This window comes from Juglans regia, chromosome 7 (genome assembly GCF_001411555.2).
Source record: "Juglans regia cultivar Chandler chromosome 7, Walnut 2.0, whole genome shotgun sequence".
In the NCBI taxonomy this organism is placed as follows: Eukaryota; Viridiplantae; Streptophyta; class Magnoliopsida; order Fagales; family Juglandaceae; genus Juglans; species Juglans regia.
In genome coordinates, this window is record NC_049907.1 from 2,413,567 (window position 1) to 2,437,029 (window position 23,463).

General features: G+C 35.0%; 1 protein-coding gene across 2 annotated transcripts; it reads right to left on the reverse strand.

Moving 5' to 3' along the window:
• Window positions 1–10,432: 10,432 nt before the first annotated feature.
• LOC108981212 (protein misato homolog 1) lies at window positions 10,433–17,696 on the reverse strand. 2 transcript variants are annotated; one of them, XM_018952313.2, is made up of 10 exons: window positions 17,434–17,696; window positions 16,208–16,284; window positions 15,895–15,940; window positions 15,546–15,621; window positions 14,252–14,618; window positions 12,874–13,123; window positions 12,249–12,491; window positions 12,049–12,168; window positions 10,872–11,327; window positions 10,433–10,733 (listed from the first exon to the last, which is right to left on the reverse strand). In XM_018952313.2, the coding sequence occupies exons 2-9, from the start codon at window positions 16,241–16,243 to the stop codon at window positions 10,879–10,881; spliced, it is 1,587 nt and encodes a 528-aa protein (XP_018807858.2). In that variant the 5' UTR covers window positions 16,244–16,284; window positions 17,434–17,696; the 3' UTR covers window positions 10,433–10,733; window positions 10,872–10,878. The 2 variants fall into 2 exon arrangements, with proteins under 2 accessions (XP_018807858.2, XP_018807857.2); XM_018952312.2 differs by having other exon boundaries at window positions 16,208–16,309.
• Window positions 17,697–23,463: the final 5,767 nt, after the last annotated feature.

A 23,463-nucleotide genomic window follows, 5' to 3' on the forward strand; every position in this document is an offset into this window, starting at 1 on the left:
TTTTAACTTTATGAAGTAATGCTTACGAGTCTTCGACTCATTTTAGATTTTATGCATGATCAGGACTGACACGGCCCATGGGGAAGAGCACGAAAGTCTAGGCACGAGTTTTAAACGCACGAAAGGCCTTTTTATTATAAGATTTATGTTTATTGTAACATCAATGTTTTCCGCTGTAAACCTCTTTTATTACCAAAACACATTTTATTTTATAAACGTGGAGTCTCGCACCCTGGGTAGGGGTGATAAATGGTCCGGTCGGACCGTTTCGGTCCGGACTAGACCGGACCGGACCGAGACTTAGACCGGTCCAGTCCGGTCCACATTTTAGAGGACCGAAAACATTCGGTCCGATCCACGGTTCACAGTTTTTTCGGGCTGGACCGGACCGAATGAAAAATAAAAAATAAAAAAATTTATATATATTTTATATATAATAATTATACAATTAACAATATAAATTTTTAAATATATTATTAATACTTGTTAATATTCTATAAATTAACAATATTTTATATATATCTTCATCTAACCTATCACTATTAACAATATAAAATTTTAAATATGCTATTAACACTTGTTAATATTCTATGAATTAATAAATATATAATATCAATTAGTTAATTATATAGTAATTATATAAATTAATAATATAATTTTCATCTAATTTATTATCATGACCATATAAAATATTTTTTTATTGAGTTTATTACATAATCCACATTAATAAGTCACTTAATTTAATTTAGTATTTTAAATAAAATTTTTTTATTAATTATTTAAAAAAATAAAAAAAATAGGCCAGACCGATTGGACCGGACCGGACCGATCCAGTCCGTTTGGGTGTTCGGTCCAGAAAAATGATGGACCAAAAATATTCGGTCCATCGCCGGACCGGACCGTTTGCAGCCCTAACCCTGGGTATGCAAGTGAAAAGTTTTAAATCCGACGGTAGTTCCCGTTGTCCTTTTATAAAAATATTTTAGAAAAAGTCTCACTACAAGGACGGGCGTTACAATATACTACAGAAAATGAAAAAGAAAGAGTCCTAAAGTTAACTTTTTATCTTCTAGTGATTTACAAGTAATTTTCTGCAGTTACATGGGTCAGGTATTATTTTACATATCTTTCATTACTTTTTATGCTATTGTGTGCAATTTGTGCAACCTTTGAAAGTGATCTATAGCCACATACTTTTCCTCAGGTGCGTTGCTTTTCTGTGCCATTGCTTTACTTCTTTTTGCTTCTGCATTGTGCTTTACATCAACTTTTGTTGCTACATTGTATTTCCTACATACTGTAGTGTTGTTGTTCAGTGTCCCCATTTCCCTTTTGCTTGTAATTCTTCTCATCACCTTTTGCTTCGTGAGACTCCCCCTCAAGATAGGCATAGATGTTAAGAATCCCCATCTTGGACAGTAAAAACTGAAAGGTAGAAACTGACAAGGCCTTAGTGAAGATGTTTGCCAACTAGAACTTTGAGTCTATATGGACAGGGGTGATGATTCCAGCCAGGACTTTTTCTCGAACAAAATGGCAGTTCAGATCTATATGCTTAGTCCTTTCATGGAAGATGGGGTTTTTTGTGATATGGATGGCTACTTGGTTATCACAGAACAAGATAGCAGATTGTGCATGGTTGATATTGAACTCTTTTAACAAACCAAGGAGCCACATGATTTCACAGCTTGTAGAGACTAATACTCTATATTCTGCCTCAATTGAAGACTTAGAAACAATTACTTGTTTCTTTAATTTCCAGCTTATCAATGAATCTCTAATGAATATACAAAAACCTGTAATAGACCTCCAAGTCTCGGGGCAAACAGCCCAATCAGAGTCACTATATGCTTTCAAGTATAGAGATGACCTTGATGATAGGAAAATGCCTTGGCCTACGGATCCTTTGAGATACCTGAGAACTATATAAGCTGAGTGTAAGTGTGTGAGGGTTTGTCCATAAATTGGTTTAGAACATTTACAACATAAGTAATGTCTGGCTTGGTAATGGTCAAGTAGATGAGCCTTCCAATGAGTTTTCTATTGGCTGTAGGATCTTGCAGAATTTCATTTGTGGTATGGCTCAATTTGTAATTCAACTCAATGGGTGTGGAGGCTATTTTGGTGCCAAGTAACCCTGAATCTTTCAAGATTTCGAGGGCATACTTCCTTTGACAGATATTGATTCCAGCTGATGACCTTGCAACCTCTAGTCCTAGGAAATATTTGAGGGGTCCAAGGTCTTTGATTTTGAATTTGCCATAAAGGTAAGCTTTGAGCAAATCAATTTCTTCTTGAGAATTGCCTCCCACTATGATATCATCCACATACAATAAGAGTGTTGTGAATCCCTTTTGACTCACTTTGGTGAATAAAGAATAGTCAGATTTGGATTGATGAAATCCAATGGCAGTGAGTGAATTAGAGAACGTTGAAAACCATTACTTCGATGCTTATTTAAGTCCATAGATGGACTTATTCAGCTTGCAAACTAATCTCTCTCTCTCTCTAAATGTACTCTTTGTGAATGTTGTAACTAGGTGGTAGGTCGATATAAGTTTCCTCATCAAGATCCCCATGTAAAAAAGTATTATGAACATTTATTTGAGATAAAAACCAGTTTTGAATGGATGCTAAGGCAAGGAAGATACAAACTGTGGTGAGTTTAGCAACTAGACTGAAGGTTTCTTGGAAGTCAAAACCCTTTCTTTGAGTGTAACCCTTTGCTACAAGCCTTACTTTGTGTCTTTCAAGAGAACCATCAGATTTGAGTTTCACTTTGAAGACATATTTATAACCAATTGTAGTTTTGTTGGGGGGAAGAGAAGTCACAGTCCAAGTGTATTCTCTTCTAAGGCACTGAGTTCAGTATTCATAGCATCCTGCCAATACTTAAATTGGATAACTTCACTATAGGAGTTGGGTTCAGAAAACAATGAGAGAGAAACAAAAAAGATTGGTGGGATGGGGAGAGATGTTTGTAGGTCAGGTGATGATAGAGTGGATGAAGTATTGAGGTCAGGTGGATGAAGTATGGAGGGGTTGGGATGATGCTATCTGACAGTGGTATTGATTGAGATAGGTAGGTTGATGTCTATCTCTAGTGGACCTTCGAGGAGGAGGGGTGGTATGCAGCTCATAAGGTTGGGATGAAAGAGGAGTTGAATCAAATGAAGTAACAAGTGTTTCAGGATGGAGTGTTTCAGATTGTAAAACAGGATGGGAAGGAGAGGGGTTGAAGGAGTCAACAGATTATAACATGGGAGAAGGTGTGAATGAGTCATCTAGTGGTGCATGAGGTAGGACTAGATTTTGAGGAAAGGAAGAATGAATGTCCATAGAGGAATGAGAAGAGGGAATGGAGGTGGAAGATTGGAATGGAAAGACAGATTCATGAAAGATTAGATTCCTAGAAATGAAGGTGGAATGAGTTTCTATGTTATAGAGCTTGTAACCTTTGATATTTGCAGGGTATCCTAGAAAAATACAAGGCCTAGCTCGTGGCTCAAACTTAGTTTTGTGGTGTTTAGTGGTGCTAGCATAACTTAGGCATCCAAAAACACGAAAGTGAGCATGGGAAGACGGTGATGAAAAGAGCATTTCATAAGGATATTTATTAGAAAGGAGGGGTGTAGGTATTCTGTTAATGATATATGCTGCAGTTAAGATTGCATCTCCTCAAAATTGGGTAGGCAATGCAACTTGAAAGAGAAAAGCTCGGGCCACATTCAAGAGGTGTTGGTATTTCCTCTCAACAACACCATTTTGTTTAGGGGTATACACACATGACTTTGGTGAATAACGCCATGGTCTTTATAGAAATCAGCCATATCGAATTCAAGGTCATTGTCAGTCCTGATTTTCTTAACTTTACTATTGAATTGAGTGTGTATGAGTTGAAAGAATGATTGCAAGATAGATCTTGTATCTGATTTCAATTTAATCAGAAAAACCCAAGTAGCTCTGAAATAATCATCTACAATAGTTAAAAAGTAATGAAAACCTTAGAGTGATGCTTAAGAGTATGGCCCCCTTATATCATAGTGTATTAAATGAAAAGGAAATGAACTAGTGGATACAATTGAAGGAAAGGAAAGATGTTTTTGTTTGGTCAAATGGCAGATTTTACAATGAGATTGATCATTGGACTTTACATTAGGTACATAAGAATGAGTTAAATTCATTCTTTGTGAAGATAAATGTCCTAATCTAAAGTGTCATAGATCAAAATCATGTCGTATGACAGCTTGATTGACTCGAGTTTGATTGGAGAGAGTTGAAGGAGGATTGATGTTGTTATCATGGGAACAAGGCAGTAGATAATACAGGCCAGTATGAACCTTAGCAAGTCCAATAGTCATCCATGAAGAGAGGGCTTGAATGAAGCACAGATCACTTAAGAAAAATAGGCATGTACCTGGTCTTTGAATGAGCTTACTAACTAAGATAAGATTGAATGTAAATGAGGGCACACACAGGACATTAGTTAAAAACAGTGAGCTTGAAAGTTTAATAGTGCCTATGTGTGTGACTTGAGCCTTTGTGCTATTTGGGAGTTGTACAAAGGCTTGTATGCAACAAGAGGAATTGTCAAAAAATGAGGTGGAGCACACCATGTGATCAGTGGCTCCCGTGTACATGATCCATGGTGTGTTATAAATAGCAGAGTGCTTATGGTGAAAGGATGAACCATGTTTGTAGTGATTCACAGTACTGAGATGAGAATGATCAGAAAGTATGGAAAGAGTGGAGAGGCAGTGATGATTACTTGCTAAGTTTGAGTAAGGTGTGGTCGAGGAGCTGGTCTCAAAAGTGTCTAGTTTGGTAGGAGCAGGAGTAGGCAGTATTGGCTTAGTCAGTCCCAAGTCCAACTGAGGGAATTAAGCATTGACAAGAGCCATGAGGTGGTGTGCTTGTGCTTGAGAGAGGTTCAGTTGAAAGGCACTTGGAGCAAGTGCTTCATGAGGTGAAGTGGTAATCTGACTTTTCCTTTTTCTTTGAAAAGTTTTGGTAGGCAAGAAGAGTAGAAGGTTCTCAAATGGGTAAGGCAGTGTTCCTTGCTTGCCTTTGTATTTTATCTTGTAAAATTAGTAAAAAAGGTTTGTCCAATGAAGGCAAGGGACTTAGCAAAATGATCTGTCCTCTTACAGAATCATAGCTGTCATTTAAGCCCATTAAAAACTTAAACACATAATCTCCTTGTTGGATCTCACCCACAATTTTCAAAGTATCATGGGTACACTTTCCACAAGAACAACAAGGAAGAGGTTTATAACTATGTAACTCTTCCCATATAGCATTAAGCTGTGTGAAGCAATCACTTACAGAGAGATGTCCTTGAACAATGCCACTAAATTTGTGTTGGAGGTGATAAACTCGAGCTTCATCAGGTTGTGCAAATTTTTCCTTAAGTTTGTCCCAAACCTGTTTAGCTGAGGTCATGAAAAATACATTAGATGCAATATCTTTTGAAACAGAATTTAGGATCCATGCAAGGAGAATGTTGTTGCATCTCAGCCCTGACACATATGAAGGATCTGACAACCCAGGGGTAGAAATGGTGCCATCCAGGAAGCCCAACTTGTTTTTTGTGGAAATAGAAAGCAAAAATTATCTACTCCAAGATATGTAATTTGAACCAGTCAATGGAGGTGAGACAATGACAGTGTTAGTATTGTCACTATGATGTAAGAAGAATGGACTATTTGGGTTCTCAACAAGGGAAATAGGAGAAGAAGAAGAGGAGGATGTCATGGCTTATGAAATGAAGTTTGTTTGCAAACTTAAGGAAACACGGCAGGAAAACTTGTCTGCTCTAATACCATGTTAGAAGTGAAATGAGAACTCAAAATGAAACAATATATTGGAGAAAATCCGATTCTCATTCATCCATCAATTGATACAAAAACTTCTACTATATACTACAGAAAACAGAAAAGAAATAGTCCTAAAGTTAACTTTTTATCTTCCTGTGATTTACAAGTAATCTTCTGCAGTTACATGAGTCAGGTATTGCTTTACATGTATTTCATCACTTTATATGCTATTGTGTGCAATTTGTGCAGCCTTTGAGAGTGATTTGTCGCCAATACTTTTCCGCTAATGCTTTGCTTTTCTGTGCCACTACTTTACTTCTTTTTGCTACTGCATTCTGCTTTACATAAACTTTTGTGGCTACATTGTATTTCCTGCATACTGCAGTGTTGTTGTTCAGTGTCCTCATGTCCCTTTTGCTTATAATTCTTCTCATCACCTTTTGCTTCGTGAGATGTGCACATTCTTTATTTCTTTCTACTCCTAGTTTATACATGGTTGTGTATAAATAGATGTTTATAGATGATTGCGTTTGTGATTTTATGCATGCCTGTTCATATGAAGGTCTCCAAGTAGCAAATGCTATACATATATTAGGGGTTTTGATCATGAATGTGAAAATACTCGCCTATTTTTTATTTTCTTCATAAATAGGGCAATCTCTTTTGGTTAATGGAATTATTGACTTTTCACAACAAAAGGGATGTATGTCCCCCCATGGTACCATAACTTGGTAAACATAGATAACCGTTCAGGAGGGCTAAACCAACTCTCTTTAAGTGAGTTCTCTCTGCCTCTCGTGTGAGTTATTCACCTCTTAGTAGTATACCTTCCAACATTCCTCCTATAAATCACCTTTATCATACTCTATTAACCTTCATCTGAAAACCAACCAATTGACTCACAAACTCCACCAAAATGTCATCCAAGCAATCTGATATTGACAAGCTCATTAGCCAAATTGAAGCATTGTAATGGAGCGATCTCCAACTTGAACTAGTGGTAGGTCCCTTGAATCATTTCTCCAATCTAACACTGGTAGGCAAGTTGATATCCTTTATACCTTTAAACAAAAATACCTTCCATGCAACCATCAAAGCTATTTGGAGTTTTATCTTGGGCTTTATAATTGAAGATATTGACGCCAACACATTCATGTTCACATTCCCAACCCAACAAGGCAAATAAAAGGTATTAGCTAATCATCCATGGAATTTTTAGGGATTCCATATGGTGTTAAGGCACTAGCCACGAGGACTTAGTATACATGAGCTCGCTCTTAATTTTTCTATTTTTTGGGTCCAAATCCATGCCCTCCTATGGAAATGCTCACTAACCAGAATGCCAAAAAATAAAAGAAAGAAGGAAAGAAAGAAAGGTGTTAGATAATCTTATGGAAGTGGATAAAGCTTCCATATTCAGAGTAGTATTGAAAATGTACCTTTGAATGAAAGTTGAAGTTAACATTGAAAAACCACTCCCAGAAGGTTTTGATTTGGCATGGCCAAATCTTGAAGTGATATTTTTTTAATAAAGTATGAGAGGCTCTCGGATTTCTGTTATGGATGTGGGTGCTTGGGACACATTGCTCAAACTTGCCCTAGATACTCTGTTCTACCCGAAGTCTCCCAATATGGGTCATGGATGAGAGTCGAAAATTCTCTTTATAGGAGAAATGATCCATTCAGTTTGAACCAACATCCAAATGAAGGACAAACATACCAAAGAGTCTCATTGCCTCCGATTTGCATCAGAGAACAAATGGAAGATTAGCCAGAAAAAAAACTTCTGCAAGAAAGTCATTTCATAAAGGCAAATAGAATATGTTTACTTAGAAGGGCTCCTGCTATTCCATTTCTGAAAATTGGAGCAACACAATACAAATATTTGTAGGGATTCCATGTCTGGGACAATGGAGATCATTCACTAGAAGTCAGCAAAACAATTGGAGGAGAAATCGCAGGGGAGCAAGCCAAAGAAGATGAACAATGGGCCATTAATAAACTGGTGGCCCATTAATTGCCAGTAGCCCATTTATTGCCAATAACCCAAACCCCCCCCCATGAGACATCCAAAGCATTGAGCCTTCCCCCCCCCCCCCCTCCCACATTAAAACTTTTCCCCTAAGTCCGAATAAATCACACCATGAGTTCCCAACCTTTAATTCAAGCCCAAAGACTTCTAATCGTGTCCCCTTCAGTTTCCCTAAGCAAGACCCAATTGACCTCAGTGCTTTGTTTATGGGCCCATCAGTGTACAAACAATTATGTCTCAGTTTGAGAAATTATCGAGCCCAGCGCCCAGTCAAAACTTGAGCCCATTGCCCTTAAAGAAGAAAGTGGTCTTATTCTCACCATCGTAGAAGGTCCCAAAACTCAAGTTGAGCCCCTTTCCTCGTACACTCAACTCCAACAAACCCAAAAGCTTATTACTTCACTTGAGACTCTTCTCTTGATAAAAGATTCAGATCCCTCCCTCCTGAGACAACCCCCATCTCTCATAATCCCAAAAATCTCACCCAACAATTCGTCAGAACCCCCTCCCAACCAAAGAATCCTAGGAATCTCAAAGTAACCCTAGGAAAAGGGAAGTAACTCACTCTGAGGAAGATGTTCCACGGAAGAAGAGAGTTGCAAATCTCTAAGCATGTACCAACAACCAAAATCCCACAGCTCAAAGCTCAGATCACTCATTTGGAGAAAAAGCACAAATCGATGAAGACAAACCATTAGCAACAATCATCAGGGCCAAAGGAAACAACAAAACATTATCAATGACCAAGAAGAAAAGGAAGACGTGCGTTTCACCACAAGCTGCTGCCCTTCAGGATAATCTCAAGGAAGTCCCCGTCGGTAACAATACTCAGTCTCAGAACCTTTTTTGTTTTTTTTTTCCTAAAATGGGCAACGTGGCAAGGTCTAAGTTTCTACCAACTCAGAAATGATATTGATATGTTGGAATTGTAAAGGGTTGCCTGACTCTCTACAATGCCCTCTCTAAGGGCTCAAATCAAGTCTCACCAACCTGATATGGTTTTCCTTGAGGAAACAATTTTATCTTATGTAAATACTAATGGTGTTGTGAATAGGTTATGATTTTCCCTTTTTATGCATGTTCCCCGGGAGGAAATGAGGTTTTTTTTTTTTTATTGGTGGTGCCTAGGAATGGATGTCAAACCTATGCATATATCTAGTAATGTAATGACTTCTCTGGTGTATTTTGATCTTATTCATATACCTTGGCTTCTCATTCTTTCTTAATGTCCTACTCAATATAATCATAAACAAGCTTTTTGGAATCTACTAAATACTATAGCTATGAACTTTCCTAGACCCATTATAGGATTAGGAGATTTCAACTCAATCCTTCATCAATATGAGAAAATTGTGTTAGGGTTTAGAAGCTTAACACGTTTAACTTAATGGGTTGGGTTCGGGTTGGCCTATATAGTCGAATGTTCATGACTTGACACGACACAAATACGATCCAAAAACACGATTGCCACCCCTAACATTCAGTACAGTTTTCTTTTTCTTTTTTGCTCCTTTTGGTTCCTCCCCAAAAAATGTAAATCAGAGTTTGGAAGGTCTTTTTGTAAGCTTACTGAAATTAGCTACTTGCTCTAAATATATAAGTTTTGTAAATATTCTTTTGTAAAAATTCTTTGTAAAAAGATGGATCTCAATAAAAAAAAAATAATAATAACTTTTTTTATTCATTTCAAAATGAGGTTCACATTTTTACAAAGACCTGCGCAAGACTTGTCTATTTAAAACTTATAAAAATCATTTCTCTACTAATTACAGATTGCTTTGATAAGTAGACATTCATTAATGAGTTGATGATAGCTTATTATTATAATCATAGTAGTGATAGTAATTCACAGGAAAAACTTGTGACACATTGAGAAGACCAAAAGAGAATATTTGAACATAAATTAATAATGGCAATATTAATTTTTCTTTTTCCTCTGCACTTTCTGTGGTTTAAAAGAATAGGCTCCAAATTTGAAAGATATGCAACAAGACAGAGAGTAAACCTAAACAATTGTCATGTCAGGATTAGAGGAGACCTGTTGCTGTTTCTTATTTCATTCTCATGCCTTTCACCTTCCTACAATCTTTTTCTATTCTTTGTTTGATTGCTAAAGGATTAAGGTCGACATATTTACCTAAAAAATTATATGCTTGTTTAAGAAAAATTCTATACACTAAACTATCATCCCACTAAGTATGATGTGATACATTTATCACCATTAAATAATCATTTATTACATATTTTTTTTATCATCTAACGATGATGAATGTGCCACATACCACTTAGTATGATCAAAATAAGATGAAAGTATGATATATAACATTACTCGTGAACCGTTTGATAGATAAAACATTGGATAGACAAAACAAAAATATCATATTATTTCTGTCTAAAAGACAGCTGATTCTCCTCGTCTTAAATAAATTTACCTGTATGAAGTAGCATGTCATGATTCATGAGAAATTCGACTCGAAATATAATAAGGCCGACTCGAGTAATTAAATACCTTAGTTCTACAGATCATATGTCCTTTCTTCCAGCCCGTCATACCAAATCTTGTAATGACAGAAGATACAAAAGATAGCTCGTAAATGACTACTTTTATACATAGACTCGGAAAATTTCCTGCACAAAGAAAGAAAAAGAAGCAAAAAAAAACAGAAAAGGCATAATACAAGATAAGCTCAGCCTCAAACAGTCCTGCACAACCAAAAACGAGTCCTTTTATCACTTTATCAAGTTTCTTAGCTTTGCCTTTCTTTCTTCCGGACTTTCAGCTATGCTTTACACTTGCACAAAGAAATTACAAATGTTGTGCAGCCTTTTTAAGATCTCCATGCAATTGCCAAAACTCTTCCCTACTCTTCAGTGAATATCTCAACCTGCCAAATATTTAATGGGATTGCAACAATGAGGATCTCTAAAAGTAGTAAGGCCAAGGAGTTATATAGGGCTTAGATTGGTCAACCATTTCATCTACAAAAATGAAAAACAAATGAACCAAATATATTTACACTCACCAGCAGCTTAATCTGAGTCTGATGACACCTGCAAGTGAGGATCCAATTCCCGAACCACTGTAGATAGTGTCTCTCCCATATCTTCTAATTCATCCTTTTCAAAGCCCCACCTCCTAACTAACTCGGCCCCAACTGCCCCTTGCTGAGTTCCAAATTTTCGAAGATTTCCTAATCTATTCTCCAGGAATGGCAAGACAGCACTGCTAGAACGTAGTCTACCTGCCATCGGGATGGAATGGACATCAAGCGATCCCCTCAATGGAGAACCATTGACAGGAGTACCCAACAGCTCACCATGTTGGCCAACAACACTTCTAAATATTTTAGGAAAAGGTAAAGGAATTGGGAGAGGACAGAGAGCCACAGATAGATTGCAGAACTTTGGTCTTGTTATTGCATTTTCATAGGCAGCATGAACCATATCTTTTACTTCAGAAATTGGAGCCCGATGGCCTCCTGTAGAACAAGATAATTAAGTCAAAAACATTAAATGCATGGAGTCCTCATCAAGCAGCAGAATAAATAGCAACACAAATGAGCTTTATATATCGACTGGTACCCCTGCTCCCATCTCCCTCTCTCTCTGAAAATAAGAAAAAAGAAGAAAACGCCAAGCTAATGCCACTTCAGTCTGGCTTAATATAGACTACTGCAAGCAACGTTAGGATGGAACACCCAGTCTTGTGTATATCTTTTTTCAGTTAAAAAAGAAAACCAAGGAAAAAGAAAATACATCTTTGGCTTAATCGATCAATACTCATCCATATTTGGTTAAAAATTTAGAGCTCTAGAGTTAAGATAAATACAATCTTCAAAAATCCGCAGGTGACCATCCAACACCACAAATTAAAACCTCTAATGAGCACTTCCAAGTCTCTTCCAAGTACCAGGAGACAGGTGACAGATTACTTTAATAATCACTTTAGCATTGTCACCTATGCATCCTTTAAAAAAATAGTTGACAGGGAAAAAGAGCCCTTTATAGCCTCCATCTGCCTGGCAAAGCAACTTGAACATTAATTAAGTAGTAATGTTTTATATATGGAATTAGGATCCTTAAATGTGGACTGAAGGCAGTGAAATCAGAACAGTTCATTAAGAGCATATTTAACAATGTTCAGAAGACTAAGAAAAGAAAAATAAATGTAGCGATGAATGCATAGATTCTACAAAGTCCCTGTCCCGAATGCTCCATGGATGGTCATGGATTCCACCGCCTGCAAGTCTTCCACATCTTCTGCTATCTCTGGTGTCAATGGCTGCAAATTCCTTAACAAAGATTGTTCAGCCTGTCTCCCTGGATTCAGAATTTTGGACAATTAACCAAACTTGTCACTTAAAGCAAGGCTTAATGTGAAAAGCCATTAAAATATTTACCAATCATGAAAGGTGCTGGCATTGCAACATCCATAATAGCCACCATATTCTTCCTACCTTGCCCTGATAACATTTGTACAATACTATTGACGTCAAAAGCACCTAAAACATTACGTGAATCGGCAGAGGGGCCAAGTGCTTCCATTCGAAAAGGGAGACTAATAGAATGCAGTGCAGCAGCATAAACTGCACTGCAGTGGTAAGGCTTCTGATCTTCAATGCAGAGCAACGCGGAAGCTTTACCTTCATAATAACATAAACATACGATTAGTCCCTAATATAGGAAAAAATAATGAAAAAGGGGGGAGGATCATTTAGGATAGACTTTGGAAAGTATTACTTCTGAAGTGTACACACTGATTCAACATGATACATAGGACCCAGATAAATCCATAATGCCAAGATCAAATTGAAACAAGAAAAGACTAAGTTACTATAAATAAAAAATTAGCGAGTGTGCACTTTTAAGACAATCAACAAAGCCCGGTTTTTCTGAGACAAACCAGACAATGGAAAAAATGCTTCAAAGTCAAAATGGCTAGTACACGAAAAGAAACAAGGCATTACTGAGAAAGGGAAGATAACCATCTGAAACAATACGTTCCAAATGTATAAAATTGCTTACTTCTACTCAAGGAGGGTAGACCAATTGGCACAATCAGTTTACACAAGGATGACAGTCTTGAAAATGAAATTGCATCATGAAGATTCTTAGAGATTGCTTGCTTTTGGCTTTTGTGGATCGCATAAGAACCTGGATCCCTGACAGCATAGAGCAATACAGGTGTGTTTCTGTATTCATCAGCAATATTCTCCAGGAAATCAGCAGCTACAGAGGAGAATCCTCCTGAATCATCGACAATGAACTGAATCCCCTGTCAAAATTAACAAAGGTTCAGCCAAAACAAAAAGAATATAGATAGCATCAGAATTCAAACTGAGAATCACTGCATTAATAGGCCACAAAAAGGTGCCTACAATGCAAACTCTATTTCTGCAATTAGGCAGTTTTCCAGGATTTAAAGCATTGAAAAATGTCCACATAAATATCATTATGCTAGACTCTAACGATCCAGAAAACCATGGGTCATTCATCTACATATCTGAGGATGTTCTCAACATCCGACCATGATCCCAATAGGATACACATCTTTATAGCCACACAGATACTGACTACAGGCAAAACTTGAATGATCTAGAAAGCTGGTTTTAAAATTACTCAATAAAATAGCCTAAAACTAAATTGCCATACAAAATATGAATAGAGTAAAAATGGCAAGTAAAAAACATGGCTAAATAATTAGTGAATATTTGGTGCAAATAAAGAACAGTAACATCAGCCTCTTGGGCTCTATCAGATCCTGGCATGTAATGAAAAACTTACAAGGACTTCACAAGTTCAAACTCGCTTGTAGTGACTACCAACCCTTGTTGACAGGCGGCAATCACAATGCTCCATTTTAGAGAAACGTGCCTGGGACTGAGTTCTTGGATCCAAATTTACCTCATAGGCAAACAGTATCCTCAATACAGTAGGTTGTACAAAAACTGACCAGGGGAAATCATAAAGCACTCCAAGAAAAAAGGTCCCATTCTTCTTAAACCAGTAAAATCAAGAGAGAAAAATAGAAATTAGCATTTCAATATTAATATAACTTCATTCAGCTTTTGTACTTCTTTAAACCTTTTAAATGGTAAAAAATAGACAAGTTTTTTTATGCTACACTATAAGATAACTCGGTCTCATTAAATACATGGTACTTTGCTCATAATCAGAAACTCGAATCACTAACATGTGGGAAAATGAAAATCTTCACCTACTCCTGAATTCAAGGGATTCACAGCAAGATGTTATCAAATTGAAAATCATACCGTGAATATAGCTTATTTCCCCAGATTTCTTCGATGTTGGGGTAAAAAGTAAACATCGAAGATATAAGACTGATGACTTTACAGTTCCCCTGGAATAATCATATTAAAGATGAGAAGCTTTTACTCTATACCTGAATATGGTCACACTCTTCTACAAAAAATCGAAGCCTTTCACTAATTTCTTCTCCTCGTAAATCCCAGGAGAAGGCGTCCCTTCCAACTCCATAACTATCAAATTGCTGAGAGTCCATCCATAATCCACCCAGTTCATACAAACTTTGGGGATGATAGTGAACTTTTGAGAAGTCTGTCCAATATTCGACGCCATTATCTAAGTAGTCAACTATATCCTCATCATGAATCTCTCTCTGAGGGTCATTCCTCCCACCACTAATGTTGTTCACTGGAGTCGAATTCTCCTGCTCTTCTTCATTCAATCTTTGCAAGAACAAATTCCTCCTCCGTGGTTCAGCCGCATGAGTGGAAACATTACCAGTCCTGCAAAGCAGTTTATAGACATTCACTTCATTTAAACACCACAACATAATTGTTTTGATAAGTATGAAGACGCCACAACATAAAAATCAAGAGAACAAATATGGATAGAGTTCAATGACAACCTGTAGAGGTATTGAGACTGAATTTAATACACATCCTGTATTGTCCAAATGTTAAATATCAAGGTTCTCTACTTTTGGGTGCAAAACTACATGATTAAAAGACGTATCACATAAAGTGAGTCTTTTAAGCTACCACACAAAAAAAAATTATAAGAAAGCATATGCATACTAGCATAACAAATTACAATAATTACATGCACCATTTGTGCCCAACTTGAAGCACATGGGTATATCCGGTGATGTACAACAAATCAAAGAGCACGCAGAATCTTCAATATTCCTGAGACAATGTTACACTGGTAGGGCCAAAGCATGTAATGTCTACTAGTATGCAACATACAAACACACACAAAAAAGCTTCAACATTTGCTTTCAATGGAAACAATATTTACAACACAGAATAGATCAGATGGGAATCTAAGGTTTGCAATCTTAACCGATATAATTGAATGAAGCCAGTTCACGTTACAGTCTAATCACACAGGAAGAACACATTATTGGAACATAATATTCTAATGAAAAAACATCCTTACTGGACAGATTTTTTTTACACTTGAGACAGGTCTAATTCTAAATGGTAGAAAAGTAGACAGTATAGAATTTCAGCCAAGCCCAACTGTTTTAAAAAGTTATCACAAAATTTGATGCATATTTAAAAAGTAAAATCACTAAAAAAGTCATAATTTCAATCATTCATGCAAAAATCACACCGACATAAAAATATAACTTTTACAAAACCAAATTCAATGCTAAAAAACTGTATCGGAGCTGCTAATGCTAAACAGATCTTTAAAAAGATTCTCACCATGTCACAACATCTGGAGGTGCAGATGTAGCCTCGTTATAAAATGAACCACGTGAGCTCATAGATCCAAGCGAACCTGTGATGTCAAAAAACTTCCCCATTGATAGATTTAAAATGGGAACACGGATTACAATCATCATCCCTTGGTGACATAAGATTTTGTTGACCAAGGTGCATTTGATTAAGTAATAAGCAAGAGATGTCGTATCTTATCCAGTAAATTAAATTGTTTTAAGCCCAAATACTATTCGCATAAAGAGACTACCTACATGGACATAATGATAATAATAGATAGATTGCATTACCCAAGGCAAAAGGAAAAATATGTATATAATATAAGTCCAGGTACCTTGGAAGTCAACAGAAACCAGGCGAGGACTATATGTAAGGGTGCCCTGCACATGTTTTGCCAGCAACGCTGTTAGCATGTACCGGTACAAAAACTATGCATATTACAGAAGAGAAAACAGTCCTCAAATCTGCTAAACTATTTAAGATTTTAATTTTTTTTTATAAGAAGATATTTTATTGATTTAAAGATAGGATAGCCTAAGTACACAGGAGGTATATATGTGATTACACCTATTTAGGAAACTATTTAAGATTTTAATTAATAAACAGTTGCAAAAGATATTCTTAAATCGCAGTTTATAAGTCTCTACCTGTTGTGTCTCACCACTACGGTAGAGCACGTCCATATTTAGAGAATGATTCTTGAATACTGGATCGCCATAAGGGTCTGCAGCCAACCCGAGCAACTCATCCTTCAGCATCAAGCCCATAAGTTAATATATCGTGTTTAAAAGTGCCCAAACAACGTCAAATAAAATCATACATCAACATGATCTCTACAATTATAACAAGACAAGGTAAATCTTTTATGTTACCAAAAAAGGGGAGGGGAAAAAGCTATCTCGACTCTCAACAGCTTGCAGAGCTAAGAATTAATAACAAACCCAAAGGAGTCCTAACACAGATAAAATTGAACATCGACGCAGAATATGTCCTATATGTTATAAAACTAACCAAGGTTTTTAAATGCTATTTGCATATCTTGGCACATGAAAAACAATGTTTGACAAGGGGAAAAATGGTAAAGTTTAGATCTCTTGGTGATGTGGACCATGGGAGAGTCACCAACTTATGCTAACAACCAAAATATACACCAGATTTCCTTCTAAATATAAGAGCATGAATAACCCCTCGAACTTAGCACTTAACTCAATTTGCAAGCTACGTTCTTGTAGAGATATTTTGTAGGCTTCCAATAGAGGGTTTGAAGCAAAGGTGTCTAATAAAACAGAAGTTTGTGCATATCCACAAGGAAGAGATCACGGAAGAAAAACATAGAAATAAATCCAACATCTGTTCAACGAAGTATATCTAAAGGATAACCGTGAGGTGATGCAAAGTGGGAATTAACACTTTATACCAGAATCTTGTGAACTTCCACTCAAATTCAATCTCCAAAATGACCGACACTAAATTTCGTAACCTCAACCCATTTCCAGTTCATCGGAAAAGGCAAAAGTAAGCCTCTCGAAGCCAAGCCATCCTAGATAGGAGAAAATGCCAGTCCATACTTTGGCATAACTTCTATACGCCTAACCATTAGGCACCATAGAAAATCCGTAATCAACTTTCAGATGCGCCGTATGTCAATCTTATCACAATAAAGGTCATATTTTCGAAGCTAAACAGGTTTAACGTATTTGAAAGTAATGAATTTTAATTGCATAAAGCAGCAAAAGTAACCAGAAGAAATGCGGGTCATGTATTTGGAATTGAGAGTTTTTATTCACTGAAAAACAATTAAACATAGAAAGCGGCAGAGAACGGTAGAAAGAAAATCACAGTACTACAATGAACTGACATGTTAGAATCAAACCTGGAAGTTCCAGAAGTGAGAACCGATGAAGTTGGCGAAACCTCCAACTTGAATAGTCACAATCTCCTTCATACTTAGCGGCGATTAAAAAGTGACCTCCGCCTCCTCCCAAGTCCCCTCAAGGCCCGTAGCGTAGGGTTTTCTCTTCTGAGCGAAGCAGAGCTTAATCTGCAAGGCCGTGGTTATCCCCCTAATAAACTGGAGACCTTTTCTGGTGTTTACAAGAAGCTTGCTGCGAAAAATTAAGTAGTATCTTCAATCAATAAATCTGTAATGGCAGAGGTACAACCTTTTTACGACCCAGGTAAATATACGAAATTTTTTCTTTTACCGCCCGACACAGTTTTGTTCTTTTTTTGGGTTAAAAAAGGATTTCATTCCTCCAAATATCAAAGCATAACGGTCAACGGTCCGGATCGGATCGAGATTGAGATCAGTCAGTTTCGGTTCATATTTTAGAAGATCAAAAAATTTTGATCCGATCCACGATCCAAGATTTTTTCACCCGGGATCAAATCAAATGAAAAATAAAAATAAAAAAATATTTTATATATATTATTTATATAATAATTATACAATTAATAATATAAAATTTTAAATATGTTATTAGTACTTGTTAATATTCTATAAATTAATAATATTTTATATATATCTTCATCTAACCTATCACTATTAACAATATAAAATCTTAAATATGTTATTAACACTTATTAATATTCTATTAATTAACTAATATATAATATCAATTAGTTAATTATATAGTAATTATATAAATTAATAATGTAATTTTCATCTAATTTTAAATTTTTTATCATTGACCATATAAAATATTTTTCTATTGAGTTTGTTACATTATCCACATTAATAAGTCACTTAGTTTAATTTAGTATTTTAAATAAATTTTTTTATTAATTAATTTTAAAATTTTAAAAAAATAATAATTAGGTCGAACCGAATGGATCGACCGGAACAGACCGAACCGATAGCTATCGGTCCTTATAGGTGTTTGGTGGTCCAATCTGAAAAAAATGATGGATAAAAAATGCTCGGTCCATTGCTGGACCGGACCGACCGATTTGATTCATAAGGGTCAAAACACGAAACCTCCAAAAAGCACAAGAGAGCTGAGAAGTAACTCATAAATCTCTTTTAAAATAAAGAAAGAAAATATTACGCTTGCCAAACAATTTTTGAAAGGAAAAAACCCACCAAAATAATGAACTCATATAAAGATTATGGAGAGAATTTCTCCACGCTAGGTTTGGATAGAAAAAATATTTTAACGCATCTCATTTTGTCAAGGGTATGTGGCTGATGGCACAAGATCCACATTTCTAAAAAAAAATACATTTCATCTATATTTCATTTAGATTGTATTTGGATGTTAAAGTGAATTGAATTGAGTTGAGTTGAGATGATAAAATATTATTAGAATATTATTTTTTAATATTATTATTATTTTAGGATTTGAAAAAATTAAATTGTTTATTATATTTTATGTTGAGATTTGAAAAAGTTATAATGATGAATTGAGAGGAATTAAGAAACCAAAGGAAGCCTTAATCATTGCAATAATCTTCACACAGGTATCTCCGATATTCTCCAAACAACAACATTGAATGGTAACCTACCACGTAAACCCCACATGAACTCAATGGTGGACCGCACTACAGAGGAAAGAGAAAAAGTTTTTTAGTGATTCACTCTGTCATCCTTCTCTCTCTCTCTCTCTCTCTCTCCCTCTCCCTCTCTCTCTCCTTCCCAAGAAAACCTTCGAGGAGGAGGGGCCACCGTCGATCGAAACCCACCCCCTCTCTCGGATTCTTGTCCCTCTCTCCCTCCTCCATGCGACTCCCTTGACCGTAAGTCACCCTCACTCTCTCTCTCTCTCTCTCTCTCTCTCTCTTTCTCTCTGAGCCAGACTTTTAAATCTCCACCGTAAGTCACCCTCCCTTCCTCCATGAAACCCGCTAGACCGTAACCCTCCCTCCCTTGACTCCTCCAACGAAAGCCCCCTCAATCGACGTGTGGTTGCATGCAGAGAACAACGGTGCTAGTTTGCGATGGTCACTGACGTTCCCGACGAGATCGAGGGTAACTTGTGTCCCTTAAATTCCTCTAAAATTCAAATGAATTTTATCTACAAATTTGAACTGTGATGCAACTGTTATATATGTGAAATTTCTTTCTCCCTTAAAATGAATTTATCTATGTTCATCCCCTTTGCTGTCTATTGAATATGGATGTCTAAAGTTTGAAAACCCACTAGCTTGACTGTACTCACTGCTGATCAATACCGTCGAGTAATGAATAAGCTTTGATTTTAGGCCTTCTGCAATTTTAAATACTCTTACATACTACTCTTTTTATATAGGTCTTCTGCAATGTGGGTTTATTTATTACTCTTTTATGAGCACCGCCCAAAGATTGATAAATACTCAACAAGTGTTTGTGCTGATTCATATGAGCACCACCCAACGATTGATAACTATGGTGTTGAGGGCCATGGTGAATCAAATATGATGCATCAGGCCAAGGTTCACTTGCAGTGTGAAACAGGGCAGTCCATATCAACTATTAAGTTTGCAAGCTTTGGCATTGGTACTCCTTCTGGAGCTTGTGGAAGTTTCCAAAAGGGAACTTGTCATGCACCAAACTCTCTTGAAGTTTTACAGAAGGCCTTTCTCTAACTGCAATAATATTTTTTAGGCCTTCTGCAAATAATATTTAATTGACTGCCTTTGCACACACATTCTATGGCTGAATGAGAGCTCCCCATGTGAATAATTAGGAAAACCAACTTCATGGGATGAGTTTATTTTAAGGTACAAAGTTTTCTAAATGTCAGAAAAGGATGTTATTTGCACTGGTATTGTTCCTAGCATGCATGAATAGGGCTATAAAACTATATATTTTTTAATATTGTTGGAGAATGTAACATGAGTTTGTGTGGAAAGCACATCCAAAAGAACAGTGAATAATTAGGAAATTTAACGTTGACGTGACTTATTGAAAAATACATTATATTTTGCACAAAAATAAGCGTGCAATGTGAGATTATTTTCTGTCTTGGCATTACTTTAGAGAATTCTTTGCCTTTTTAACATGTGCAGTTGCATTGAGAGCTGTAATATTTTTTCAAGCAATATGAAACATACTGACAACGGTGTTAGTTCAATTCTTTCGACTTCGAGAGTAAAAGATCAAGTTGTTTTGAAGAGATCATTTTGTTATTATAGAATTTCATGGAAGCTAAAGATTTTTGGCAAAAATACTAGTTTTGGCAGATGATTTTATAATTGTCTAAACTATAAAATCAACTAATAATGTGGATATTTTCAATGAATTGATTTTGAAATAGAACAAAACAATTATTACAAAATGACATTAAAATTAGCTCAAAAAAGAAATAACAAGATCAATCAAGAGCGTGTAATGACTGAAGAAGCAAAATTTAAAATTTTGAAAAAGAAGTACAAGAGAACATTAAAAGCTTTATTATTGTCATGATTTTGTTTTGTTGTGATTTGTGCAATAATTATTTTGTATCCAAACGATAATCATGTATGTCGGCCAATGCTAACAACCTATGGTTATTAGGGGTTATTAGGCCGTTTGTAATTAAATTTTGTAATGCTCCAAACTGGTATTTTTGGAATGTATCTAGAATCTTTTTCAATGTAACGAAAGACTGAATATACTTCTCCAATATGTAATGCTAATGTTTTGTAATGTAATGAGCATTATCTTTTTTATGAAATTTAATCCTGAATCCACCAAGCATTATCTTTTTGTGATGCTCCAAAAAATGATCTTTGACACTTGACAAAATTGTAGTAGATAATAAAATTTTGAGCGGTGCTACTTTTTTTTTTATTCATATTTTATTAATATTTTTTAAAAATTAAAAAAATACATTAATATACTTAAAATCAATTCCTTCATCGTTAAGTTAAAAAAAAAAAAATCACTAAGCGATCAAATGGAGCAATGAGTTTTGGGCGGCATAGTAGTTTTTTTCTAAAATTTTTGCAGACACTTGACAAAATCTACTACAGTTTTAGAACACTCTCATTGGATTATCTAAAAGCTAAATCCAATGAGTATTTAGCTATTAGAGAGCAAAATATATTCACATTAGATTAGCCAAATTCTAAATATTTGAAATTTAACTACAGTGACTTTCAAAAAATTTTCTAAATTTGAAAGTTACTATACATACATAAAATACATATTTTATTAATTATTTATCTCTCCCTTTCTTTCTATCACATATTTTATCACAATTAATATATTAATTTGAGTTAATGATATATTAATTTAATAAGAATATGATTATTAATTAATATATAATAGGTAGAATAGTAAAATATGATAAAATAAATTAATAATTAAAAAAATTAAATTTTTTTGAAATTATTAGTTATTCATTACTATATAATGAATAAATGTATAATCTAATGTGGAGATTTGATGTGAATAACTAAAATTAAATTCATTTTATATTATTTTATTATTATATAATGAAAAAATAGCTATTTCAATGTGAAGATTTATGTGAATGAAATAGTTAAAAGTTAAATTTCTCTTACATTCATAAAAAATGTCATTTAACTTTGCTTAATCCAATTAGAGTACTCTTATAAACCTAGTATGACTTAACTGGGCATTAGATTATAAAATTTAGTTGAATCTCACATGGATAATAAAAAAATACGGAAAAAAAAAAACCAAGTATAGACTTTAGAGCATCCTTATTGGCTTGGCCAAATGAAGAGATTAGTTAAAATTTAGACAATTTGTACCAAAAAGACTCTACATTGGATTGGCCATCTCCAAAATAATTTGAATTTCTGTTATAGTGATTAGCCAAATATAGATAACTACAATTAGTTCACCAAACATTAAAATAATAATTTCTCACTTCAATTAAGTTTAATCTCAATTTTTTTTATTAGCATTAAATGACATTTGAAAATATGATTTTTTTTAATATTAATTTAATTAGAATATAATTATTATTAATATTAAATTGGTAGAATTATAAAATGTTATATAAATAAATTAAATAAAAAAATTATTAATTTAATAATATTTTATTATTATATAAAGAGTGAATGGCTAATTCAATATGGAGATTAAATTTCAATGAAATAGGTAAATATAAAAAATTTTGATATTTACTAAATTTTAAAAATAAATTTAATCAATCTAATGAGAATGCTCTAGCGGTGCAAAAGCTTAATGACGAAAAATACAACTTCCCATAGAAGAAAAGGTACTGTCCAAATACATGGACAGATATTCAACGGCTCCAAATAAACCTTTATCTCCACTTTAACAAGCTTTTATCTCCTCTCTCATTAATTGTAACATAAAAAAAAAATCAAATAAGTTTATGAAGAACCGCACCATCACGTTCATTGCACAAAATATTTTAAACATCAACTACATGTTTGTACTACGGATCCAAATTTTGGGATATATTGTCAGTTGTATTTTCAAAATTCCTACATAAAAGATAATAAATCATAAAAAATGAAATTATTTGATTAAAACACAAGTAAAAATGTTAATAAGTACTATATATATCATTGAAGGGCATTTGTTCTTTACATGACCCTCAATCTTGTAAATGTTACAACGTCTTTTCTTCACTGATTGGAAATCACAATGACTCCATCTACATCTTCCACATTCACTCCATCTTCATGATCTCCATCTCTCACATTCACTCTATCTTTTAAATTTACTTTATCTACACGATCTTCCATATTCACACCATCTCTAACATCCAATCAATCTCTCACATTCACATCACATTGTTCTTCCACAATTACAGCATCAATATTTTCATTTTTTAACTTGTAGACAATTTCTATTCATCAGTATCTCAACTTCATCACTATCCGAACTCGACATAAGATCCTTCATCTCAACGTAAAACAATGAAATCAATAAAATAAAATTAACAGTCAAAACACTACCATATAACACTGCCAAAACTTAATTATTGGAAAGACCATATAT

Excerpts from the sequence above, each read along its gene's own strand:
- LOC108981212 (XM_018952312.2), bottom strand. The coding sequence starts at position 17,505 with ATGAAGGAGATTGTGACTATTCAAGTTGGAGGTTTCGCCAACTTCATC. Across the intron at positions 14,619-15,545 it reads CCTCCAGATGTTGTGACATG|GACTGGTAATGTTTCCACTC; the intron begins GTGAGAATCTTT and ends ACTGCTTTGCAG. Across the intron at positions 12,492-12,873 it reads TCTACCCTCCTTGAGTAGAA|GTAAAGCTTCCGCGTTGCTC; the intron begins GTAAGCAATTTT and ends GTTATTATGAAG.